The sequence below is a fragment of the Agelaius phoeniceus genome, chromosome 1 (genome assembly GCF_051311805.1).
Source record: "Agelaius phoeniceus isolate bAgePho1 chromosome 1, bAgePho1.hap1, whole genome shotgun sequence".
Classification (NCBI taxonomy): domain Eukaryota; kingdom Metazoa; phylum Chordata; class Aves; order Passeriformes; family Icteridae; genus Agelaius; species Agelaius phoeniceus.
The window spans coordinates 20,752,867-20,775,712 of record NC_135265.1 but is presented as its reverse complement, the minus strand read 5'-3'; the positions used below and the strand labels follow the sequence as shown (position 1 = coordinate 20,775,712).

General features: G+C 37.5%; 1 protein-coding gene across 2 annotated transcripts in view; it reads left to right on the top strand.

Moving 5' to 3' along the window:
- LOC129130975 (macrophage mannose receptor 1-like) overlaps positions 1-22,846 on the top strand; it is a 55,729-nt gene that overhangs the window by 15,482 nt on the left and 17,401 nt on the right. The window contains exons 6-18 of one of the 2 annotated variants that reach the window (XM_054649695.2): positions 495-641; positions 5,064-5,246; positions 8,285-8,442; positions 11,526-11,639; positions 13,222-13,337; positions 14,686-14,834; positions 16,213-16,412; positions 17,316-17,440; positions 18,531-18,618; positions 19,523-19,667; positions 20,819-20,860; positions 20,977-21,140; positions 22,063-22,130. In XM_054649695.2, the coding sequence (XP_054505670.2) occupies positions 495-641; positions 5,064-5,246; positions 8,285-8,442; positions 11,526-11,639; positions 13,222-13,337; positions 14,686-14,834; positions 16,213-16,412; positions 17,316-17,440; positions 18,531-18,618; positions 19,523-19,667; positions 20,819-20,860; positions 20,977-21,140; positions 22,063-22,130 (1,699 nt within the window). The remainder of the gene's footprint in view (positions 1-494; positions 642-5,063; positions 5,247-8,284; positions 8,443-11,525; positions 11,640-13,221; positions 13,338-14,685; positions 14,835-16,212; positions 16,413-17,315; positions 17,441-18,530; positions 18,619-19,522; positions 19,668-20,818; positions 20,861-20,976; positions 21,141-22,062; positions 22,131-22,846) is intronic. The other variant, XM_077174223.1, reaches the window with a different exon arrangement.

The window sequence follows — 22,846 nt, the reverse complement described above, 5'->3', positions numbered from 1 at the left end:
ATATCAATATCCTGATATTGTCATGTTGTTTAGACAAATGAAGTTCACATCTGCAAAATTATTACTTATTATTTTTCTTATACTGAGTACAGAACTTGACTAGCTTATGGAACAGGTTTTTTTTTACCTGAAGACTGTCCTCTGGAACTTAGACATTCTCTATTTAGAAAAGGAAAAATCCCAAAGAAAATAAACACATACACTGTAACACCTTCTACCAGGACTTTGAACATCTAAGGGGCTGTTAAATTATGAATTTGCAACTTATGACTACTGTGGAAAAATTTTCTCTTAAGGGAATGAACTTCCCCCTTCAGGTTAAAGGACTGTCATGTACCACAGTTGTCTATGTTTTAATGCAATTTATGGTTGAATTACGGACCAGAAGGGAATGTGAGAGTTGGGAGGATAACCATGTTGTGCTTATACTCTGTTGTTGATGAGAATTGTGGTGGTATTTTTTTGTTTTGTTTGTTTTTTTTTCTTTTTTTAAGGCCATCCTTCTCCAGAACCTGGAAAAATCTGTGGTGCATTGAATCCTGGCAAAGGTGCTAAGTGGGAGAACTGGGAATGTGATAAGAAACTTGGCTATATTTGTAAACGAGGAAATGCTACTTTAGAATCTTTCATTATTCCTAGAGGTAGGTTTGGTAATAAACCCTCAACAAATTCTTTGTGACCAGTGTTTTCTATCTGTAACTGGAATAGATGTTATTGCATGTGGCAAAACCAAGCAAAGGACTCTGTAGACTGTGGTTTGACCAAAATTCCCTCTAAAAGTAAACAGTGTGTACTTCCTTTTTGCTCTGGTCTCCCTATTTCCTGTGTAATAATCTTCAGTCATCTTGAGAACTCCACAATTTTGCAATTTAGAACTCTTTTCCAAAACCAAGCAGAACTGTCTGATTCTGACTATAAAATCATAAAAAAATGAATTTAATGTTTTTAAAATGATGCATTTCTCTCAAAACCCATGTACACAATGAAACTAATCCACTTCCTGTAATTTTTACTACTTATGAGTTGGTGCAAGTCAGTAGTGGAATAGAACAATGTTTTTAAATTCTTTTGAATTAGATATTTTTAATGTACCTACATGTCTTATAGAGATCTTTATATAGAAATATAAAAATATTCATTTGTATACATATAAAAGCATATACAATCCTTTAAGAAATTATTTAAAATATATATTTATATACACTTTTTCAGAAGAAATGTAACTCTGAACCTTGCCTCACGTACTTAAGAAAGACAGAAGAGTGATAGGATTTATTTTTACCTCTTTCCTTGTTATCTCTCAGTGTACTAGAAACACCTTGTAACTTACTCCTTTGTTTCATCACTCCTTCTTTCTGTTCTTTCCAAGTTCCTTTCTTTTTCAGGTCATACCTGTATGTCTTAAATCCACTGATATTATTTTGTATAGGCTTTGGAAGCAGAAGGTTAAACTGGAATTAGATTTCCAGTTAATTGATTAATATGCATCACTACTTGCAAAGCAGATGGTTTGGAAAATCAGTGTTTGATGTTTGGCTTAAAGAACAGTTAATGTTTTTTAATTTTTTTTTTTGCTTTTGCCAATATACAATCAGTCCTGTTAAAAACACTTAGGACAGAGAATTCTGCCTCATTTTTTTGCTTTGTTGCAAAGAGAAAAAACCACAAGAATTAGCTGGTGTCTTGCTAATTAGATATTGAAATACATATTAATTAATTAATTAAATTGATGATTTGGTATTGAAATCAAGTACATTCATTGCTTTAGCTGAGAAAGACTTCAATGCATGTTAAAATTGTTTCCTAATTTAAGATGTAAAGTTTCATTACTTTAAGTACTTTAATGTAAAGTATTTGTATACAGGTGATACCCAAATAGTTTCATTTATGGAAGTTGTTTTAGGTTGTTGGACTGGCCACTGCTCAGCTTTTCAGGTTTCATACATCAGTTCTGAAACACTGATGCCTATAAATATAATGTCACTTTAAGACTGGCTGTTACATTATTTCTATTTAAATTCAGGGGTTTTTTTTGGAGAAAGGTATGTGTCTAATGATCATTACTCTCTTTTGCATTCAGCTTTTGTTCCTAACCCCCACCTCCACCCTCCAATTAACCAGCAATTTGAAGGAAGAGAAAAAAGTTTTCAATTAAACAGAAATTGCTGAGTAAACACTGTGACAGATAAACCAGAGATTGGCAGTAGTTCAATTAATAAAATATTTTCCAAAATGTCCCATGGGGGGAAGTAATAAAAGGAGTAAGTATGGAATCATGCAAGGTGTTAGATGCCCTCATCTTCTAAAGGTGTAAAGGAAAACTCATAGCAGATTATGTTTTCCTGAGTTAAGAAATAAATTAATTGCAAATTCATACATGCACTTAGTTGTTCACCTGACATTAAACACAAAGAAAAGCCTTTGAAATTTTAATCCTGGGAGTTATAATTATGTCTAACAGGGCAGCATGTGAGACAGAGGAACGTTTTACAGCAGAATGTAATCACGCTTGTGTTCAAAACAAAGTAGGGAAAAATCTTTACAGAATATTTATTTTCATTACAGATGGGTTTTCATAAAACAAACACCTGCAGGATTGCTTTGGTTTTGTTTTTTGCTTCTTGTAACAAAATATTTTTTCCAGCAGGGGGCCACATCATGTTGTACATCAAAGTATCTTTGGCCTACAGAGCATTTGTTCTGTAACCCAGCAAAGTATATTAATAGAAATGTATTAATTTCAAATTCAAAATGCTGAAAGGAAAGGCTGTCTATTTATCAATCACTCCACAAAGTGACTGCCAACGTAGATTTCATCCCAAGCCAATGAAGTGTGGTGATCCTAAAGCACAGTTTACACCTGTTTCTTTAAATATTTGGTTAGAAGAAATAAATGCTCTTATTGTTATTGCTGAGATGCTGTGCATCTCTGTCTTATCAGACCACATAGGATGGGTTTAAGAGAGAAATTTGAATTTCAGAATCATAAGACTGAATTCAGCTAGTGCTTTCACCCTTTTAGACACACAAGTGAAGCACTGTGAGAGTTCTCAGACTTCAGAAAGTCAAGCTTACAAGAAAGTCAGCTGCACAAGAGTACCTGCTCTATATTTGAGGAATAACTATCCTACAGCTGCAGGCCAATACATTTATCAGCTTGACATTTAGAATAATATTGTTTGAATGTTAATGTAATATTATCTTTTACCTTTTATTCATGATAATTTGTATTGCTTCTTTTGTTTGAGTGAAATGATGTCCAGGGAGTAGTACTTGTTTGCATTAGGATGGAAAAGTGAACTGGATGGCTTTGAGTTGTCTAGTAGTCTCTTTAAAAGTAGAATGGGGAAGTACAGAGTTAATTTTTGCTGAGTAGCTGAAATGAAGAACTAAAGTTTCTTGTACTAAGAAATCCCCAGCAATGTAATTCAATAAGACTTACACCAAAGAAGCTAGACCATCAACATTTTTTTTCTTTTTTGTGGCCTGCAACAAGTTCCGTCTTGTTACTGGGTCTACAAGCAAAAGTTTTGCTGTCCTGCCATAGCTGCTTTAGTGTTTAGTGGGTAATATTGTCACAGTCTGCATCCAATTGAAAAAGAGATGCTCATGGACTCATTGAGACATAAATACCTTTGTGACTCTCTCTGTGGCTATGTCTGAACTGCTGATTTCTGTTCTACGCAGTGTTTGTAGTTTGCAGAAGGGTATGTTGAGTGTTCTCTGATTTATGGCAAAGCACTGCACAATGCACATGCTCAGAGCAGGTATAAGATGGATTAGGCAGCTCTCTGAAGCATCAGACTAACTCCTACAACAGCGTTTGTCACCTCCGTGTCGCTCGTTTCTCCCAGCTTCACCACGTACATTTAGTTTGTTTTCCTGGGGTTCCCCCACCCTCTATTTCACCTTTTCCTCTCCTTTAGCAGACTTGAGAAGTCTCTGCCCAAGCATTTCCCCTTGTCCTGGGGAAAAAAAGTAGTTTTACTCGAACTTTGTGAGAACATGCTGGCACTTTTTAGTTGCAGGTCTGAAAGAGCAGGTACTGTTTATAATAGAAACATGAGTTTGAGTGTTATGACACTAAGTATCTATTAATCATCAGTATCATCCAGTTGAAACGGGATATGTGCCTGCAACAAGGGCTTGATCGGTCATTAGTTTGGGTGCCTATTTAAACATTTCTACAGGATACAGCACACTGTTAAACACATTGTTCCTTCTTCTGATATATACAAGGTTTTTTTGCCAGCAGAATTTCTGAAAACCTGCTGTCCTTGTTCTACTCTATATATTGGTGTTTGCTAAATCCATCTGCTGATTATAAATAAAGAGCTGCAAGAATCATAATTTGTTTCTACAACAGCAATACTCTGTTTGTTACATGTTCAGGTGGCACTCCTTCTGAGGTTGAATTGTTTGCTGAACAGTAATGTGTTTGTTGGCAATACCCTGGTGCTCTTCTACTGAGCTTCTGAAAGCAAGTTTTAAGCATAAATTGTTTACTTTGACAACATAATTTTCTCAGTTAAGCTTCTGAAAAGGATTCCTAAATGCAGTAGTCTTATTTGGATTCTCTTAGGATTATGTATAATCAGTTATTTCTTTCAGTAGTCTAGCAGATGGGCTAATCCATAAAGTGCCTAAGTTTTTTTGAAAAATAATTACCCCCATAAATATGTATTGTAAAGTCAGGTAGTCAGGTTCTTAACATATAGCATGGTGGTTAAAGAGGGGTGCTGACATCAGTGTAGAAAAATGATAAAGCACTGTTCTGCAGCCCTTACATTTTAGTATGCATATACCCATGCACCTAAAAGACAAAACCGTGTTTTAATTGTCTTTTCTCAAGCTGCAAGCACTTGAGTAGTGTTTTTTAAGTACAGTGTGGAAGCTTCAATTATTCATGCAGATTTTTATCACTGTATATATTTTTCATCTTTGCTGTTCTTTGTGAAGAAAATATATGATTAAATTTTTTTGTTAAATATTTTCTGATCTGATGTTTAGTCTTTAGTTGAGAACAGAATTCTGAAACTCTTCATGGGAATTTTTCTTTTCAGAGACTAATGTGCCCATTAAGTGTCCTCAACAATGGATGTCATATGCTGGTCACTGTTATATAATTCATAGGGACCCCAAAATATGGAAAGATGCCTTAACATCTTGCAGGAAAGAGGATGGAGATCTGGCAAGCATCCATAATGTTGAAGAATACAGCTTTGTTATTTCTCAACTTGGGTACCGTGAGTATTTTTTCACAATAACATGTATCTATATATACTAAGTAAAGAAAGTGTTTTGAACATGTTAATAAAATGAGGAGACTGTTTAGAAATACTAGTTGTCCTGATCACAGGGTAAAGAAGGAGTTGAATTTTAAATTTAAAAAAACAAAGAATAAGATATAATAATATTCTATAATTGTCCTGACCACAGAGCTCAAAAGGACTTTAGTTTTAAATTTAAAAAGATCAGAGAAAACAAGAACACAGAATAGGAGCACAAAACCCAAACAGGCTTTACTGCCACTAAAAGCTGTGGTCAGTGATGCAAATTGCATTATCTTCAAACTCCTATTTCTAAGGATCTGCTTCTCCTCCCTTTCTCCTTCTATATAGGTTATAGCAATTTAAAACTTTTTCATAAGATAAAAGGATTTTACAATCAATGTTCAAAAATAAATGGGGGGAAGTGAGGTCTGCTGGTCCAGGACAGTTTGGGAAGATCTGTGTCCTTATTAACACTGCCACATCCTTAATCTTTCAAGTCATGCTGGTTGTGTTTCTCCTGAAACACAAATCCATCTGTCCCAGTACATGGATTCAGATCCATATCTCAATACAAATCAAATGTGTCCCATATCAAATACAGTGTTTATGTGCTTGGTTTGTGAGCACATATTTGAGTTGTTGCAAGGCAAGTTAGTCTGCAGGTGCAAGATGTGTTCATCAGGAGAATGCAGCCATGCTGACTCTGAGGCAATTTCATGGTGGCTATTGCTTTGCATGAACCTGCTCTTGCACGAGGGAACACTTAACTGCTTTTTGATGGAAGAAGCAGGTTCCCACCTACGTGTGCTCTGGGCAGTGACTGATCCTATGTGTGCTTTCAGTGCCAGGTAAAGATGAGTTGTTTATCCTTGACTTAAAGTGTAGCCATGTGCTTTGAGCTGTAGCATAGCAACAGTCCTGGAGTGGAAATCCCAAAACAGCTGATATGCTTTACTTTTGTATCCTAGCTACCTCCAATGCAACTCGTGCTTAACTTCACGTTCCTGAAAGAGTAACTTGGTCTCTCATGAAACTTTTACTCTTTTAAAAGATAGTCTTAGGAAAGATGGGACCTCTTGATGAGACATCAGGACATTTGATAGAAGTTAGATTCTAAAGGAAACTAGTTGTATTTTCACCTTACTTATACAAAGTAGGTTATTTCATAGTTTGATACCTCCAAAGACCTTTCCTGAACTGACTGCTATTCTGTTTCTGTAAAACTGGGTGTTTTTGAAAGGAAAATAATCATGAAGGAAACCAGGCTTCTCACAAATGACACACTAGCAGCAACAGACTATTTTGAAAGTGTTCTTTTCAGAGGAGTAAAATTGGAACTACTAAAGAAGCCTTTTATGACAATTTATGACTGAGTCAGATTACCCTTGTTCACCACTGAGAGAGAGGAGAACACCATGTATTGCAATGCCTAGAAAAATCTTGTCTGCATCAGAGCACTGCTGTACAGAAAGAACAAAAATTATCTTTGTGCCAAACAATTCACAGTCCCATGATAAAACAAAGGAAGAAGGGGTACAATGAGATGAATATTGTCATGGTAGCTGAGCTTTTGTTGGCATCACCCACAAAGGAGAACTTTAGAGAGGAACATGAAGAATAAAGAAGTGCATTCTGGATGTTTACACGGAAGTCCAGCATGTGACATGGCACAAATGTGGCCCAGAGCATGACTGAGAATGGGAAGCAGCTTTACAAATTGCTGTAAAAAACCCTCTCTTGGTATTTAGTCATACAGCTGTAGACATGATTGCAAAAAAGAAGCAGTTCTTCTAGTGAGGAAAAAGATGTTATGTAGGAAGAGATTTACATGGCTTATTTAGATGGCTTTGATGTAGTTATTTTGTTGAAGAATGTTGTTTATTGCTCATATTACCATGGTGTGAGCCCACCACTGTAGGAACTCTGAGCATGGACAATGCCTCTGCTGTCCTAAATGCTCAGTAAACACAGACAGAAAGATTTTAAGAGGTAACTGAACAAAAATAAATTAAAGATCATGGATGGCAGTGAGAAAGGAAGGAATGAGAGCATGATGGGCAGTAGAATTGGATCAGCTTTCAATGTGATAGCAGAAGTGTTTCAACAAGGGTACTGAACTGTAATTTTGGGAGACTTCTGAACATAAAATGCAGCCTGCAAGAAAGGGTAAAGGTGTGTGTTTGAAAATGGAGCCTGAGAATTTGAAGTCTTAGGGGTGGAGAAATGGTGAGAAATGGTAAGAAATTATGGGTGTGCTATGGGGGCTGATCACACTTAGGTGTAATAAAGGCAAGAGAGTCAAAGGAGGGAAGGAGAGAGGACAGAGAACTGACTCTGTCATTCAAGTGACTGACTGGGAGAGTGATATTTGCAGTATCTCAGTTGGTCAGAATGGGAAACCTCTCAGAAACAGATAGTGTGAAGTAAATTCCTTGACCAATCCTGCAGTTTCCTTCAAGCCAAAAGTCAACAGCTAACTCATTTAACTGTAAAGTGAAAAAAATCCAACAACCACATTAATTCCACTTTACTCTGATATGAAATAAAATATAGGAACACATATAATGGAAAAACTTGCAAGTACTCTGGTTTCCAGCTCTAAAAGACATCACTGGGTGTCTTAGCATTAGAAAATAGGACATTTATTTCTTCACTATACTAAAAGTAGGAGGAAAAGGGGACCTAATATCTTATTTAGATGTTTATTCATACCTTGTTAAAAGAGTTTTGAATCAGAAAAAACCATGACCCTTGTTGTGTTGCAAAATAATTCAGAAAAGGGAGTATTTTGGTTGTTTTCTGTGAAGTTGAACACCCTTATTTTATTGCCACTTTGGTGACTGGCCTTTCCTGATGACTGGAGTGGGTATGTGAGAATCAGTCTGACCTCTATGAGGCTGAGAACCCTAATTTCCTGGCTGCCTTTTCAACTTCCTGAGAATAAATTTTTTTCTTTTCCACAAAGAAGAAATTTCACATTATGTGACAGGATTGTTAATTGCATGTTTCAGAGCCATCTGATGAGCTGTGGATTGGGTTGAATGACCTCAAGGTTCAGATGTATTTTGAATGGAGTGATGGAACACCTGTCACCTACACTAAGTGGCTTCCTGGAGAACCCACCCATGCAAACAACAGGCAAGAGGACTGTGTTGTTATGAAGGGAAAGGTAAAGTCACATAGCTATTGACTAAATTGTCTTAAGATTTCCTTTTTGTTTTGAGTTTTTTCTATGCAAAACCAAATAAAAGACAAGTTTAAAAATGGGGATATTACTGCTTGAAGGAGCCTACTTTGGAGTCAGAAATTAATTTTTTGAGAAAGGGTCTCTAAGTTTTCCCAAAAATTTCACTGTCTTCCCTGAGAAGAAGAAAAGTAATAGCAACTGCCCCTCAAGATCCATAGCTCTGGATTTCAGTTTGTGAATGTGGACTTTCTTTTAAAAGAATCTTATAATTACACCAGGAAGCAGATGAACATGTAAATGTGTTTCTTCAGGAAGCTAAAAAGACCCTTGGGATATGTTTGGGTTTTTACGTTCTGACTGAATATGGGATTTGCCTTATAAAATTGCACTAGCAAATTTTTATCATTGCTAGAGAGAAGTAATCTCTTCAGAAGAAAATAAAAATCTTAATTTTATTTTTCTAAGCAAAGTTATAAATCTTGGATCCAGATGGTTTATTTGCTATGCTGTAGCTACACTGCACATGAAGAGCTGTGAGAAAAGTAATAAGGTATTTAGCAGTAGCAATAGTGAAAGCCTTTCCTGAAGTGACTCTATACCTACAGTTTAAAGGCTGCTTTGAAAGGGCTGTCTGCTGGAATCTAGCAATGATCAGTGACCTAGGAGCATTACAGGAACAGAGATAATACTGGGCATAAAAGTCAGTCTGTGTTGATGTTGTATTTTTCCTTTTTATGAGTTAAAAATATTAAACTTACCACCTCCTTTAGAGTTTGCCTATTTTATCAGGAGGGAAAAAAGCATGTACACATACCAAAGGTATTTTCTTATTTTGCAAAATTAGCAATGCATAACTAATTTGACTTTCTCAGTTTGCTGATATTTACCTACTTAAGTATATTTATGTTTCCATAGCTGATATTTTTGGGTTGATCAGTCCTTGGTGGAAGCCATGTGAATCTATGACTTATTTTTATGGAACAAAGCCTTGCCCTGTCTGTAACATCACCTTTTTCAAGGAAGTGTTTGGGTTTAGTTAATGAGAAAGTAAGAGAACAGAGATATAGTCACAAAAGGCTGCTCATAAGACAAGGTAAGAAGTAGCTAGAAATTACTGCATGAATTTCCCACTGAAAACATAGTTATGGAAAGGCAGCAAGCGATCTTCCTGCAACTAGACACCTGTCACAGCATAGGTTGCAGCACGTGTCACAGTTGAGATGGCCACAATACACAGAGTATCACATACAATAGCCACAGTACACAGAGTATCATACACAATAGCAGAAGGCTTCAACCCACAGAGTAACATCACACCTCATCTGGAGGCTCCAGGCATCCGCCCATACAGAGTAACATCCTACCACATCAGAAGGCTTCAAGCATCTGCTCTTCTTGTTCTTTAGCCCTTTTATACCCCTCATGTTGATGCAGTGCACCTGTGTGCCCTCTCTTCCCTTTGGTGGTTGGTCAGTGCCCCAACTCCATGTGCCATTGCTGTCAGTGCTGCTCACCTGCTCCTCACAGCTGTGCCCACTGGGGATGGGGCTCAGTGCCCCTGGGCACTCCATGTGCCATTGCTGTCAGTGCTGCTCACCTGCTCCTCACAGCTGTGCCCACTGGGGATGGGGCTCAGTGCCCCTGGGCACTCCCTGTGCCATTGCTGTCAGTGCTGCTCACCTGCTCCTCACAGCTGCACCCACTGGGGATGGGGCTCAGTGCCCCTGGGCACTCCATGTGCCATTGCTGTCAGTGCTGCTCACCTGCTCCTCACAGCTGCACCCACTGGGGATGGGGCTCAGTGCCCCTGGGCACTCCATGGGCCATTGCTGTCAGTGCTGCTCACCTGCTCCTCACAGCTGTGCCCACTGGGGATGGGGCTCAGTGCCCCTGGGCACTCCATGTGCCATTGCTGTCAGTGCTGCTCACCTGCTCCTCACAGCTGTGCCCACTGGGGATGGGGCTCACTGCAGCCCCACTCCCAATTACCACAAACTGTGTGCCTACAGAGACCCACAGCTTCAGAGCAGGTCTTCCTGTGTTGAGGAAGTCTGAAGGTATTGCAAAGCTAATTTCTCCCAGACTGAGAAGGTCAGGGATTTAGGTGATAATTTGAAGGGTCTGCTAACCTTATGAGAAAACATGGTAGGGAATGATGTGACAGCCACCAATGGACTTTCCCTGCAGTAAGCACAGGACAGACACAAACTCCAGGTGAACACCCAAGACTTTGTTGTTGTAAGCAGATGTGTTGAGCTTTGGGAGAGTTTTTGCTGGAAGCAGGGTTTCTTGAGTGTCTTGAGAACTTGGAATATTGTGGCACAATTGTCTGTGTATTAACATGATGATTATTTTACATTTCTGGCGGGGAGGGGGGTTTGAAAGAATAAAACAAATGAAAAAAGAAAAAAAAGAAATTGCCATCAACTGCTATGAAATTACAGTTGTAAAGGTGTAGTCTTCAAGGTACAGGTGAATGATGCACAGGTTTCCCTTTGTCTCCTAATATCTTAGTTCATCTGTTCAGCCAAAATGTACATAAAATATTTTGGGAATATGGTGTCATGTTCCTTACATTCAGTACAACTCCCACTGAATGTCATTGTTTCTTCTGAGAACCTGCAGTATGAGGAATAAGAATGTTAATTCTAACTTTGACAAAGAACTTTTTATCTTCAAAGTTTTGTGTAAGTATTAACTAAGGAATGCAGTCTCCTGGTGTTGTTTTTTTGCTGTTAGAGCTGAATTTCTCTGGGGATAGCTGATATCTCCCTTTCCTCCAACATGATTATTAAATCAGCAGTGTTTGTAAAGATGGTATATTGCAGTCATTCTCAAGGGATTGCTTTTCAGAAAGGCATATAATCAAAGAAAGTGTAAGTCAATGGTAAATCATCTCCAGAAGAAGTGAGATAGGAATAAGACTTTGCAATTAAGTATTGAACTTAGGTGAAGGATTTTCTCCATTGAAAACTAGCAAAAAATTATTAAATACTTAGAAGCATAAACCAGGTTTTTTTTGGAGATTAAAGCCTGGTTGACTGAGGTTCTGTTTGTATGTTCAGGATGGATTTTGGGCAGACCATTCTTGTGAAAAGAAAATTGGCTACATCTGTAAAAGGAAACCTATGTCAGATGCTCCTACAGAAGAGGAAACTATTGACATGGGCTGCCAGAGAGTAAGTGAAGAAAAACCTGTCTGATCGGAATAGGCTGCTAAGAATGATAAAAAAGAGAAACTGTCACCTAGGTGGCAGAAAAAACATGAAAAATAGCTTCTGTTTCATCATAATCAGAAGAGTTTGCCTTCTCATTTCTATGGCAGAATGATTAAACATGACTAAATCTAATCTATTACTGTCATTTGGCTCTTAATACTCACTTTCTTTTTCCAGAACTTAAATCTCAAACCTCTTTTCCCTGCAGCAGGCCATTTATTGGCATTCAAGCTTCCCTTAAGATCTTGCCTGTGCCATCAGCTGCACTTCAGCTCTGGCTACAGTTTTCTACAAAATTGTTCATAGCAGGAAGGGTGTCCCTGTCTAAATACTGTTCTCAGGGCTTTGCTGTGGTCTCTGGCAGTGCTCTCTACTTTGAATAACTTATTACCACTGAAGAAAAAAAGTCTATTGTGCTTCTTCTGAAACTTCAGCAGATCTATTTTTTACTTGCTTGCTTTCTAATGACATAACACCCAGTAATTACAAAAAACTACTGAAATTTATTATGTCACAGGAAATCTTATTGAGTATTTGTTTTCCTTGAAGAAACTGCCTTTTCTTCCAAGTCTGCTTTACACAACTTCAGAAAAAGCCTTTGATGATTATTCCCAGTATTTGTAAAGAGTACCTGGAATCCTTACAAGTGTTGGAGGAAATAAAGTGTTCCTCCTATTACAGATGTTATCATTGCCTACCAAATGAAGTGCATGCTTGTAGGAAAAAAAAATCTCTCAAAAGTGAGAAATTAAAAACCATCAGAAGAAAATTTTTGTCAACTGTGACTGATCACAGTAACCTGTTGTTCTATTATTTTTCTAGAGTCTCATATTGTTGTTATCAGATTTCTAAAGTCCATACCTCTTTGGTGTATTCTTACAGCTGCAGATCTTCACAGCACAGACTCCTTCTTCTGCATGTTGTTCTCTCTCAGTTCAGGGCTCTCCCTGACTGGCTAACCCACACCCTTTTATCCCAGTTATCTTCACTGGTTACAGCTGCAGCCCAATTAAGGACAACCGGGACCTCTGGGGCAAAGCCTCTATACAGATATTTAAATACATTTCCTCTACCATATTAACCTTCTCTGAGAGCATGTTCCCGAGTAAATGATATTTGAATGACAAAACTTTGGGACTGAGTTTTAATGTTAGCTAAGAATTAACAAACTTCTTTGAGGCATCATTCCCTTTCTGAAAATTCAAGCTGGAGTTTGCTTTTCAAGACTGTCCTCGTGATTTCATGTTGCCTATGTGCTGGTTATAATCCTGTTCTGAGCACAAAAAGTGCACAGCAAAAGCTCTCATCCCTTTGTGAGTGGAATACATTGATTGAAAATTAATTAGATTTGAAAAATTGTTTTGTGAAACAAAATTCTAAAAAGCTTTGATCTTGCTTGCTTCCACTCTGACTTTTTCAGTTACATTGTCCCTTTGACTAGTGGTTAGGTAATGGTGGTATAAATCAGTTTTCTGTTTTGTTGATTCCCTTTCCCTTTCCTTTTCCCTTTCCCTTTGTGATCACTTCATATTTATTTTGACAGGGCTGGAAAAGACATGGTTTTTATTGTTACTTCATTGGAAATACATTTGTAACATTTTTTCAAGCAAATCAAACCTGTGGAAGTCATCAGGCTTTTTTAGCAACAGTTGAAGACAGGTATGTAAATGTCTACATGTCTGAGGGGGTCAGAGGATGAGGATTCAACTTCTAGCATCACCTGCATACCAGAATAAAGACTCTGACTGGGCAAGCATCTAGCTTTAGAGGACAGCTATCTGTCAATACAGAACTTCTCACAGTTTTTACATGTAAATTCAAATCCAGGAATCTGGTTTATACTGAAAGTAGGTCGTGGCTGTGAAATCAGTATTGATATAGATGGTATTGATATAGATGGTTTTGTCAAATAAAAAGTAGAATTATATCTTCTACTTCTTAATTGTGGTGGCTTACTTGAGTAAGGCATATAGAATCCAATTTTGAGTATTAAATGAAGAGATATGGCTCTGAATTCCTTTCAAAAGGTAGTACAAATGAGCAAGAGGATATAATTTTCAACTATCTGGTCTTTGAATTGAGGTACTTTAAAAAAATTGAGAAATCAAATGATGTAAAGCACTTGGTACACTTGGTACCTGAAAATCTGTCACAACGCAGCCAGGGTTCAGTGAGTGCAAAATTTCTGGAGAAGCGGTGCACATTACTGTATGTGAAATATAGGAAAAATAAAAAGTTTAAGAAACAAAATATTTTTCTTGCAGATGACTTGATGCCTTATAAAATCTCTTATTTGTTTCTATATAATCAAAATTGGTATATTCTACTGTGAAAGCTCCAGCTGTCATGAATAGTAGCTCTATAAACACAGCACTGCAGCTGCCATAAAAATGTTTTAACATTAATGTGGCCTTCGGACTACACCTTGTTAGGAGGAGACTTTTTTATTTGCTCTGATTTCTTAAGAGCTGTTTGTTTAAACACCATAGTGAACTATGACAAGCTTTACCTCTACATAGGTTTCTTTGCTAAATATAACTTTTCTTGCCAATCATTGGATCTAATTTACAGTGTTCCTTAGTTTTATAATTTAGTATCATACTACTTTAGCCTCTACTTTTTGTAACTACAGTAACTCTGGGATTCCTTTTTCAGTTTTGGATTTTTCTGAAGCGAGAAGTAATAAAATACAAGAGTACTAGAAACTCACAAAATAAGTGATATAAAACATAAGGCATGTCAGGTTTCTTCTTTACCATCAATTTCCTGTCAGTCCAAGATTAGGCCATCTTAATCACTGGGCATCTGAGAAAAAGCAAAATACTCTGATATTGAAGCTTTCAAAATATCTATTATTTAATGGTTTTGCTAAATTCTTTGCTAAAGAAAATCCATTCAAACTACACTTTCAAGAAAGTGCAGCTCTAATTCTGAGAAAATAAGCCTTTTCCAACTTTTAAAAAATAAATTTAACAGTATTAATTTATTGGCTGATTTTTTTTAACAGATATGAACAAGCTTATCTGACCAGCCTGGTTGGGCTGAAAACAGAAAGATACTTTTGGATTGGACTTTCAGATGTAGAAGAAAAGGGAACATTCAAGTGGTCTAATGGTGAATCTGTCTTATTTACACACTGGAATTCTGAAATGCCTGGTAGGTATGACTCTGTGCTCTTTAATTGGTCCAAGGCCTGAAATAAATCGCTCACTGCTTGAAGATTTTTCCTTAGTGCTCTCTTGATGACATAATGGCCAATGGCTTTCAAATACATCAGGCTGCTCTCCCCAAGAATCCAGCGTGGCTGGAAAGTTCCTGCCTAGTGCTGAAATGAGCTTTTAGTATGAGTTTTGGAAGAAACTTCATTGAGATCAAGTTTCTGATTTGCAGCTGTTCTGGGGAAGTCTGTACCTGTACTGCTCTGGAGGAGCAATCTCTGCAGGCCCAGTGACCCTCCTTGCAAGTCCTGCTTGTTCAGCCATATCTCAGCACACTCGTTCACTGCATGTTCTGAGTGTGTGGGATATCAGCATGCATCAAGCATCTCTGAGTCCTAGAGAAAATGGGATTGTAAGGCCAAAGAGGGCCAAAATATAACAATGGGAGGTCATTTAATCTGAGATGATCACATCAGAAAGGGGGTGGTAATTAGTGTTCAAAGTTCTGGTATGTTGCATGTGCTTTTCAGGAGGTTCTCTGATTTTGTTTAATTTCAGTAACTAATTGCTGATTTGAATGTGGCAGGTGAAGTGGTAAGGCTATGTAGGCTTATATATACCTAGTTAGTTCTTGAAAATTTTAAGTCAAAATAGAAAAAAATTGAGAAACTAGCTCTAACCACATTCAGTTTTAGGGGAGAATTTCTCGGATCTAAGGTTATGATCTGGCGAGAGTCAGCCACTGCAGGCGATTTGGTGTGAAGCATAATTCAGTATTTCAGAGTGGATGAACTACAGATTTTTTTGTCTTTTTTTTTTCTTCATGAATTAGAATCATAGAATCACAGAATGGTATCTAGTCCCCACCCACTGCCATAGACACCTTTCACTAGACCAGGTTGCTCAAATTCAAGTCCAACCTGACCTTGATATCTTTCATGAATGGGGCATCTACAACTTCTCCACAGAACCTGTTCCACCTATTTACTACATTCATAATAAAAAAAATTCATTCCTTATGCCCAGTCTGAATCTACCTTCTTTCATTTTAAAATTATTGTTTCTTGTTCTGTTGCTATAATCTCTGGTAAAAAGTCTTCACCTTATAAGCACTCTTTAGATACTGAGTAGTCAAGGTAATGTTTCCCTGGAGTCTTCTATTCTCCAGGCTGAACAGCCCCATTCCCTAAGCCTCTCTTTGTAGGAGAGATGTTCCATCCTTCTGATAATTTTTGTGGTCCTCCCAGGGACCTGCTCTAACAGAAACATTTTTGACTCTGTACAACAACTTTATTTCTGCCAGGATAGAATATGAAATTTTCTAACTTCTTATATCACCCTAAATGGCATTTTTGTGCATTCCTGTTTACAATCAGGAAGAAAGCCAGGCTGTGTTGCCATGAGGACTGGAATAGCAGGTGGATTATGGGATGTAATAAAATGTGAAGAAAAGGCAAAGTTCATATGCAAAGTGTGGGCAGAAGGAGTGACACTTCCACCCATTCCCACAACAACTCCTATTCCCCGGTGTCCAGAAGGCTGGGACTCAAACAATCGTATCAGCTTCTGTTTCAAAGTAAGTATGTTGGTTATTTCTAATGTTGTCATTAAGGTAGTTTCTGTTTGCTTTACACACACGTGAATAGCTCAGTTTGCCAGAGCATAGTGCTTATAATGCCAAGGTTGCAGGTTTGATCCCTGTGGGTCTCTTAAACTCAGAATATTCTGTGTTCCCAATACAGATTGGCATATGTGTGTCCTATTGTTTCATAATCTTTTTTTCCAGATTATATGTAGAAGTCTTCTTCCTTTCTACTGAAATGCTCATAGTTTTCTTTATTCTGTTAAAGACTAATCTACAGGTTTGACCTTCTGTTCTTAAATTACAGTTCTGGTAAGTTTGTGGTCTGGTTGCTGTCTTGCAGTAGACACTCCTATCAGCAATGCACTGTGCTAACTTGACTTAAAGAGCTCATTCCAAGGCTGTGCTTCACAGAGAGCACTCCTAAGCCCCGTACTCAAAGTTTCTGTAACCCCCACGGAATATAATTGTAAATCAACTGCTTTTGGGTAGCTAATATATAGTAGAGGTGGCCTTTGAGTCTTAGCAAAATGCATGTATTGTACATGAATATCTGTATAGAGGCTTTGCTCCTGGAGGTCCCGGTTGCCCTTGATGGGCTGCAGCTGTGATGTCCATAATTGGGCTGCAGCTGTAACCAATGAAGATAACTGCGATAAAAGGGGGTGGGATAGCCAGTCAGGGAGAGCCTTGGAGGAGCCTTGAACTGAGAGTGAACATGTAGATGGAGTCTGTGTTGTGAAGATCTGCAACCATAAGAACGCACCGAGAAGTCATGGACTTTAGAAATCCGATAACAACAGTATGGGACTCTAGAAATAGAACAACAACACTAATATTTCTTGATCTTGAGCTCTATGTGGTCTGTTTTTTCTGATGGCACGATGGTGTCTGTAGCCTTTTTCCAGAGCAGAGCACAAGAAGACGTGGCTGGAATCGCAGGCGTTTTGCCGCTCCGTCGGGGGGGATCTGGCCTCCATTAACGGCAAGGAGGAGCAGTACGTGATCTGGCGCTCCATCGCGTGAGTGTCCGCGGGGACAGCGCCTCGCCTCAGCACCGCCGGGGCTTCCTCAAACAGTTCTTCTTAGCTGTTGTTGGCTTTGCTTCTGTGAGAGCCAGTCTGCAGCCCCTGTCTGTGTCAAACGCACAGCAAAAGTGTAGGGCTGATGAAGTAGTTGCATGACTAGCAGCAATAACCTCAAAAGGTTGTGCTGAAATGGCATTGGCTAGATATCTAGTTAAGGCAACATTTATCATCTGAAGTAAAGCTATTTACTGTGGAGTTGTTGATATCATAAAATTACTAGAGATGCCAGTCATTTTCAGCTAAGTATACAAAAATGGTAAGAGTTTAATAAATCTGGATAATATGTTGATTTTTTGTCACTTTTATGAACTAATAAAAAAGCAGAGGCAACTTCAGGTTAATTTTTTTTTTTACATCAGGAAGGTAAATAAGGTTAGTAAGTCCCTGAACTGCAAAAAACAGGTGTGAGATTTCTAAATAAGATGAAAAGCTAACACTTGCAATATGACCCCAAGAAACCAGGCTCAAGGATCTTGTACATCCCTGGCTAACCAAGAAGCAAGACTGAAGCATCAAGGCCCTGCAAAAAGCTATGACCATACTAAAATCCCAGTTGTGTATTTACAGTAGGAAGATTCTTAGATGCATCTTTGCCACAAATTAACTGAATATATTCAGATTAATCAGTAAAGTGTGCCTGCTTGCAGGCAAGGATTAGTTGAAGGTGATATTTTTAAAATGTGATTCAACTGCAGAAAGTAACTCTCTGTTTGAAAGCTTTAAGTGCCTTTACAGAGAAAATGAGGAGTTGAGAAATGGAGCAACAGTAGCCAGTGAACCATTATACAAAGGCATTAAGCCACTTTATGTGCAGGAGCTGTATCTGGTGATTTTCTTGATCTGTATTTCAATCTGAGTTAACGCATAATGATAACAGCTAGAAGGAGCTGCATTTTAATTTATTTCCACCTTGTTTTTTTTAACAGCATTACGTTATTTTTAGAGAACTCTAAACTGTAGTAAATGATAGATTGTTAAAAATATTGTAGTGCCCTTATTAGTATTGGTACTTTTTTTTTTTTAGAAACAATGGCTATTACCACCAGAATTTCTGGATAGGTTTATATTACTTGAATCCTGATGATGGCTTTGCTTGGAGTGATGGATCTCCAGTGAGTAATTTAAATTTCTGCAGCTGTTATTTTGCATTCCCTGTGCTTCTTATTTATGTGTAGTGTATGTGTTTCTGTGTATTTTTATGCTTAATCATGACCCTCTGTATTGTGCACTCTTTAGGAAAGCTAATGAATAGCAATTTCATGGTTTGATATTTTTGGCTAAAGCATACTGATTTTTGATAAGAAGATACACATTGAATCAACAAGGAAACTAAATACATGCAGACTGAAAGGATATTCTTATGAATGCAAGGATTTTTTGTGTAAAATAGTCTTTCTTTAGTTGATATTTTCTTTGCTCATTATCTGCAATGGCTTACATGCCATGGAGATGAAGACACTTTTTTAATGCCAGTTTGATTTACTTTAAGGTATAAAACCGTAGAAATGAAAGTGATTTTGGAGATGTAGGTGTACTTGATACAAGGTTGGTCAAGATATATTGATGGGGATTGTCAGTACAGAAACCTGAAACTGGATTTTATATAGGAAAATTAGAATAACAGTAATACTTCTTCTGAGGCAAATGCCAACATTTTTATTGCATCTCAGTAACATCCTATTCTACTCATATTGTATATTTAACTAGTTTAATATCAAGATGTAGCATGCCACAACATTGTTATTAAATGTATTTTAAAGAATTTAGGTCCCATAAAAAATGTTTATATTCTTCCAAGTGTGTACGAAAACAACTGTTACCTAAACTGCAATCCATTTGCCATCTGAAAAAAGTTTGAAGTGTCAGCATTTGCACAGGAGGATCCTCGTTTCACCCTCAGTTTTTCACCTGACAATAGGAACAATTTGTAGGTCTGTGCTTTGATGCTGTCTCCTCCCTCTCTCCCTTACTTTATTTCCATATAACAGAATCTTCACAAAACTTCTTCTGTCATAGGTGAGGTATGAAAACTGGGGCTTTGGAGAACCAAATAATTATCAAGGAGTTGAACTTTGTACAGAGATCAGTGGTGAATCCAGCATGCTTTGGAATGACAGGCACTGTGATTATATGTATGGATGGATTTGCCAAATAAGAAAAGGTATTGCTCACTCCGGCATATTAGTGTAATAAGAAGATGTTCTTGGTTGACTTTTATCTTGTAAGAAACAAAAATTTTCAAAGCCTCTTTTAAGAATAGTTCCCTCCTTCACTTGCTTTAGGTGCTGTTTTGTTTGATAAGAATGTGTAGTTTGAGGATGGAGCCTGATTTCAAGATATTTTATATCTATATTCACATGTTGATTACTTGCTGAATTCTCATGAAATATGTGTTTGGATGCTTTTTATTTACTGAAGATATCAAGACAATATCTATAATTTAGGGAGCACTTGAGTTTCACTAGCAGTGCATGTATTTACATTTGAGCTTTTTAGAAAGTGCAGCACATTTAAGTGATTTACTGCATTCTTATAGTGGGACAGAGAGGAGCAAAATAAAGATGTTGCATTATATTATTGACAATAAATATCAGCTCTGCCTTTTATTGGTAAGATAACTTCTTAGGCATAGATTTTCTTAATAAATGTCATTACTACAGAGATTTTAGTAAAAAACTAATTGCTAAGCCTAAACTGACAGAGGTTTTCTGTATAATAAATTCCTTTCCTGGGACACTAATGATGACATCAAAGATCCCATCTCCATGATGCCATAGTAAAAAAAATAGTGAGATTTTATCTGGGGAAATTTGTAAGATCAAGGTAGAAGTTACTCTCAACCAGAGAAAGGTGGAAAGAACCTCACCCTGTAGTAGTTAGGGCCCCCCATCAGATGATAACCCAGCCTGCATTCCTGCTGCCTGTGGTTTAAGTCAGAATTCAAGTATTTGTGGCCAGGGGAAGAGAGAGAGATGGAGATCCAGGACAATTGTCTTAACACAGTTAATGCTTTGGGACATAGGGTTTACTGCTTTCAATGAGTAAAAAATTACTTGATTCAGGTAAAGTTCAAGGTATTTATAATACTTTGCATGTAAGGAATATCCTCAGGGAACAAAACTACATATTTAAAATGGAATATTATATAAAAAATGAGAGATTTAGATTATTTAGTTCCTTCTGCATTTTGCTGTTAAATCCATTGCTAACTGTGAAAGTCGATATCAGTATTAAAACATGCCTGTCAGTCACAGTAAATATCTTTTCTTCAGACAGAAGGTATACAATCATAATAAATATTTTTTGTCACAGGGGCAAGTGTGAAGCCTGAACCAACAGAATCTCCTACACCCGGTAGGTGTTACTGCTTTGCACTTTGTGTGTGTTTGTGTTCAAAAGCATTAAAATATTATTAAGGAGGACTCTTGTATCTCAGGAGCAGAATAGTTAGCTTGGCAATTCTCTTGCAGAATACAGGACTACTGAGGATGGATGGATCATACATGAAGACAAACAGTACTATTTCAGCACGGAGACTGTCCCTATGGAAGTGGGTCGTGAGTTCTGCAAAAAGAACTTTGGAGACCTTTCTGTCATTGAGAGTGAAAGTGAAAGAAAGTTCCTCTGGCGATATGTAAGAAAAATCATTAATATCATTAATACTATGGAATAAACCATCCAAAACAACTGTGCATGTGCTCAGATCCTTTTCACCATGGTGCTCTCCCTACAAGTTTTGATAGTGAAGTTGCAGTTGCACTAAGCCAGATTAATATGAAGAACAAACTAATGCTAACTTTTAAGGGATCTGTGGCTTCATTTTAGCAAAATAGATTACACCGATGAGTTATGATTGTGTAGGATATCTTAAGTAGTGTGGATCAAAGCAGCAGTTGACTTACATGCAACACTCAGAACACTGGATTTAAATCTTATCTGTTTAGCTGAGCTATAGTCTACCTAGTGTCTTTTTGGTCCTCAAGTTTGCTCCTTTGCCTCCTTCTTCTGAGAATATAATTATGGAGAGAGAAGAAACTGGGACATAGATTATGCCATGAGAAAGAGCTTTGAAATCCTATTTCCTATATAATTGGAATTGTTTGCTTTTTATGCTGGCTGAGGTCAACATATTTTTAATCAGGAATGTGCTTAAAAGTTGTATTTGAACAACAAAGGACACTTCCTGAGCTGGCTGAAGAGTGATAGTGAGAGGCCACAAGGACATGTATCAATTGATATCCAAAATATAGGAAGGGGCTTGTCATTGCAAGAAATTAGTCAGATAATGTCCACTGCAGAGACTGTGCAATAGGTGCTGATTTCAGTGGCTTTCAAGTAAAATGTGAGAAGTGTTGATACAGTGACCACACCTTTTGGCCAATGGTGAAGTTTGACTGTGGGCTGTCAGCTGTGAGCTGCTTTAACTTAAACGTTGAAGCTAGAGAATATATCCAGTTCATATTCTCTGTCAGTTAGTGGTATATGACTCATCAGTAACACAGTGGGTTTATATGACAATAGAGGGCATTTGTACAATTTTAATTTTTGCATTCTAGATATTGAAAAATGGCAAAGAGGATGCATATTTCATTGGTTTACAACTGAGTATTGACCAACGTACGAGGTAGGTCATACCAAGTTTTGAGTCATAATTTAAAAATTATTGTATTCTCAAGTGGTTTAACTACATCTTAATTTAGCTCTAGATTATCCAGAAGAAATGCCGCATGTTTCCTAAATAGAATTCACTCAAAGCTAGACAAAAAATTACACTGCAGCTAATGTATTTTGAATTTTTATTCAGGAATTCTACTTTCCTTTATTATTTGATCTATACTGAAAATATAAGTAGATGTTCTAGCTGTAAATATAGAAAACTTTTGTAGGTAAAAATGTTCTTTTACCCCATCCTTAACCTTTGAAAACAGACTCTAATAAAGGAACAAATGAAACTTATTTTCTTTTTCTAGAGCAATGATAGCAGTGGCACTGTGAGGTCAAGCAGGTTTTCTGCAAGCCTTTCTGAATGTCAGGATGCAGCACCATATTGATTTGACATGTAATGTTTATTTAAGCCTGCATTGAGTTCAGTCTGTGTTTGAGGTGCCTGGATAGATGGCTAGTAGTTCTCAGGTCTCCTTATAGTTCACAATAACAATGAGGGACCTACATAGGACAATTAGGATGTTAGGCGAGCCTCTGAAAATGAGGTGTTTCGGCCTTGCTGGTTTTATAGGGACCCTAAGATGAATATACTTTTAAGTACCTTGTGCATGTGTCTGAAGGATGAGCCTGGGCACCTCTGTCGCTTGCAGACCACTAGAAAGAAGTGTCCTAATA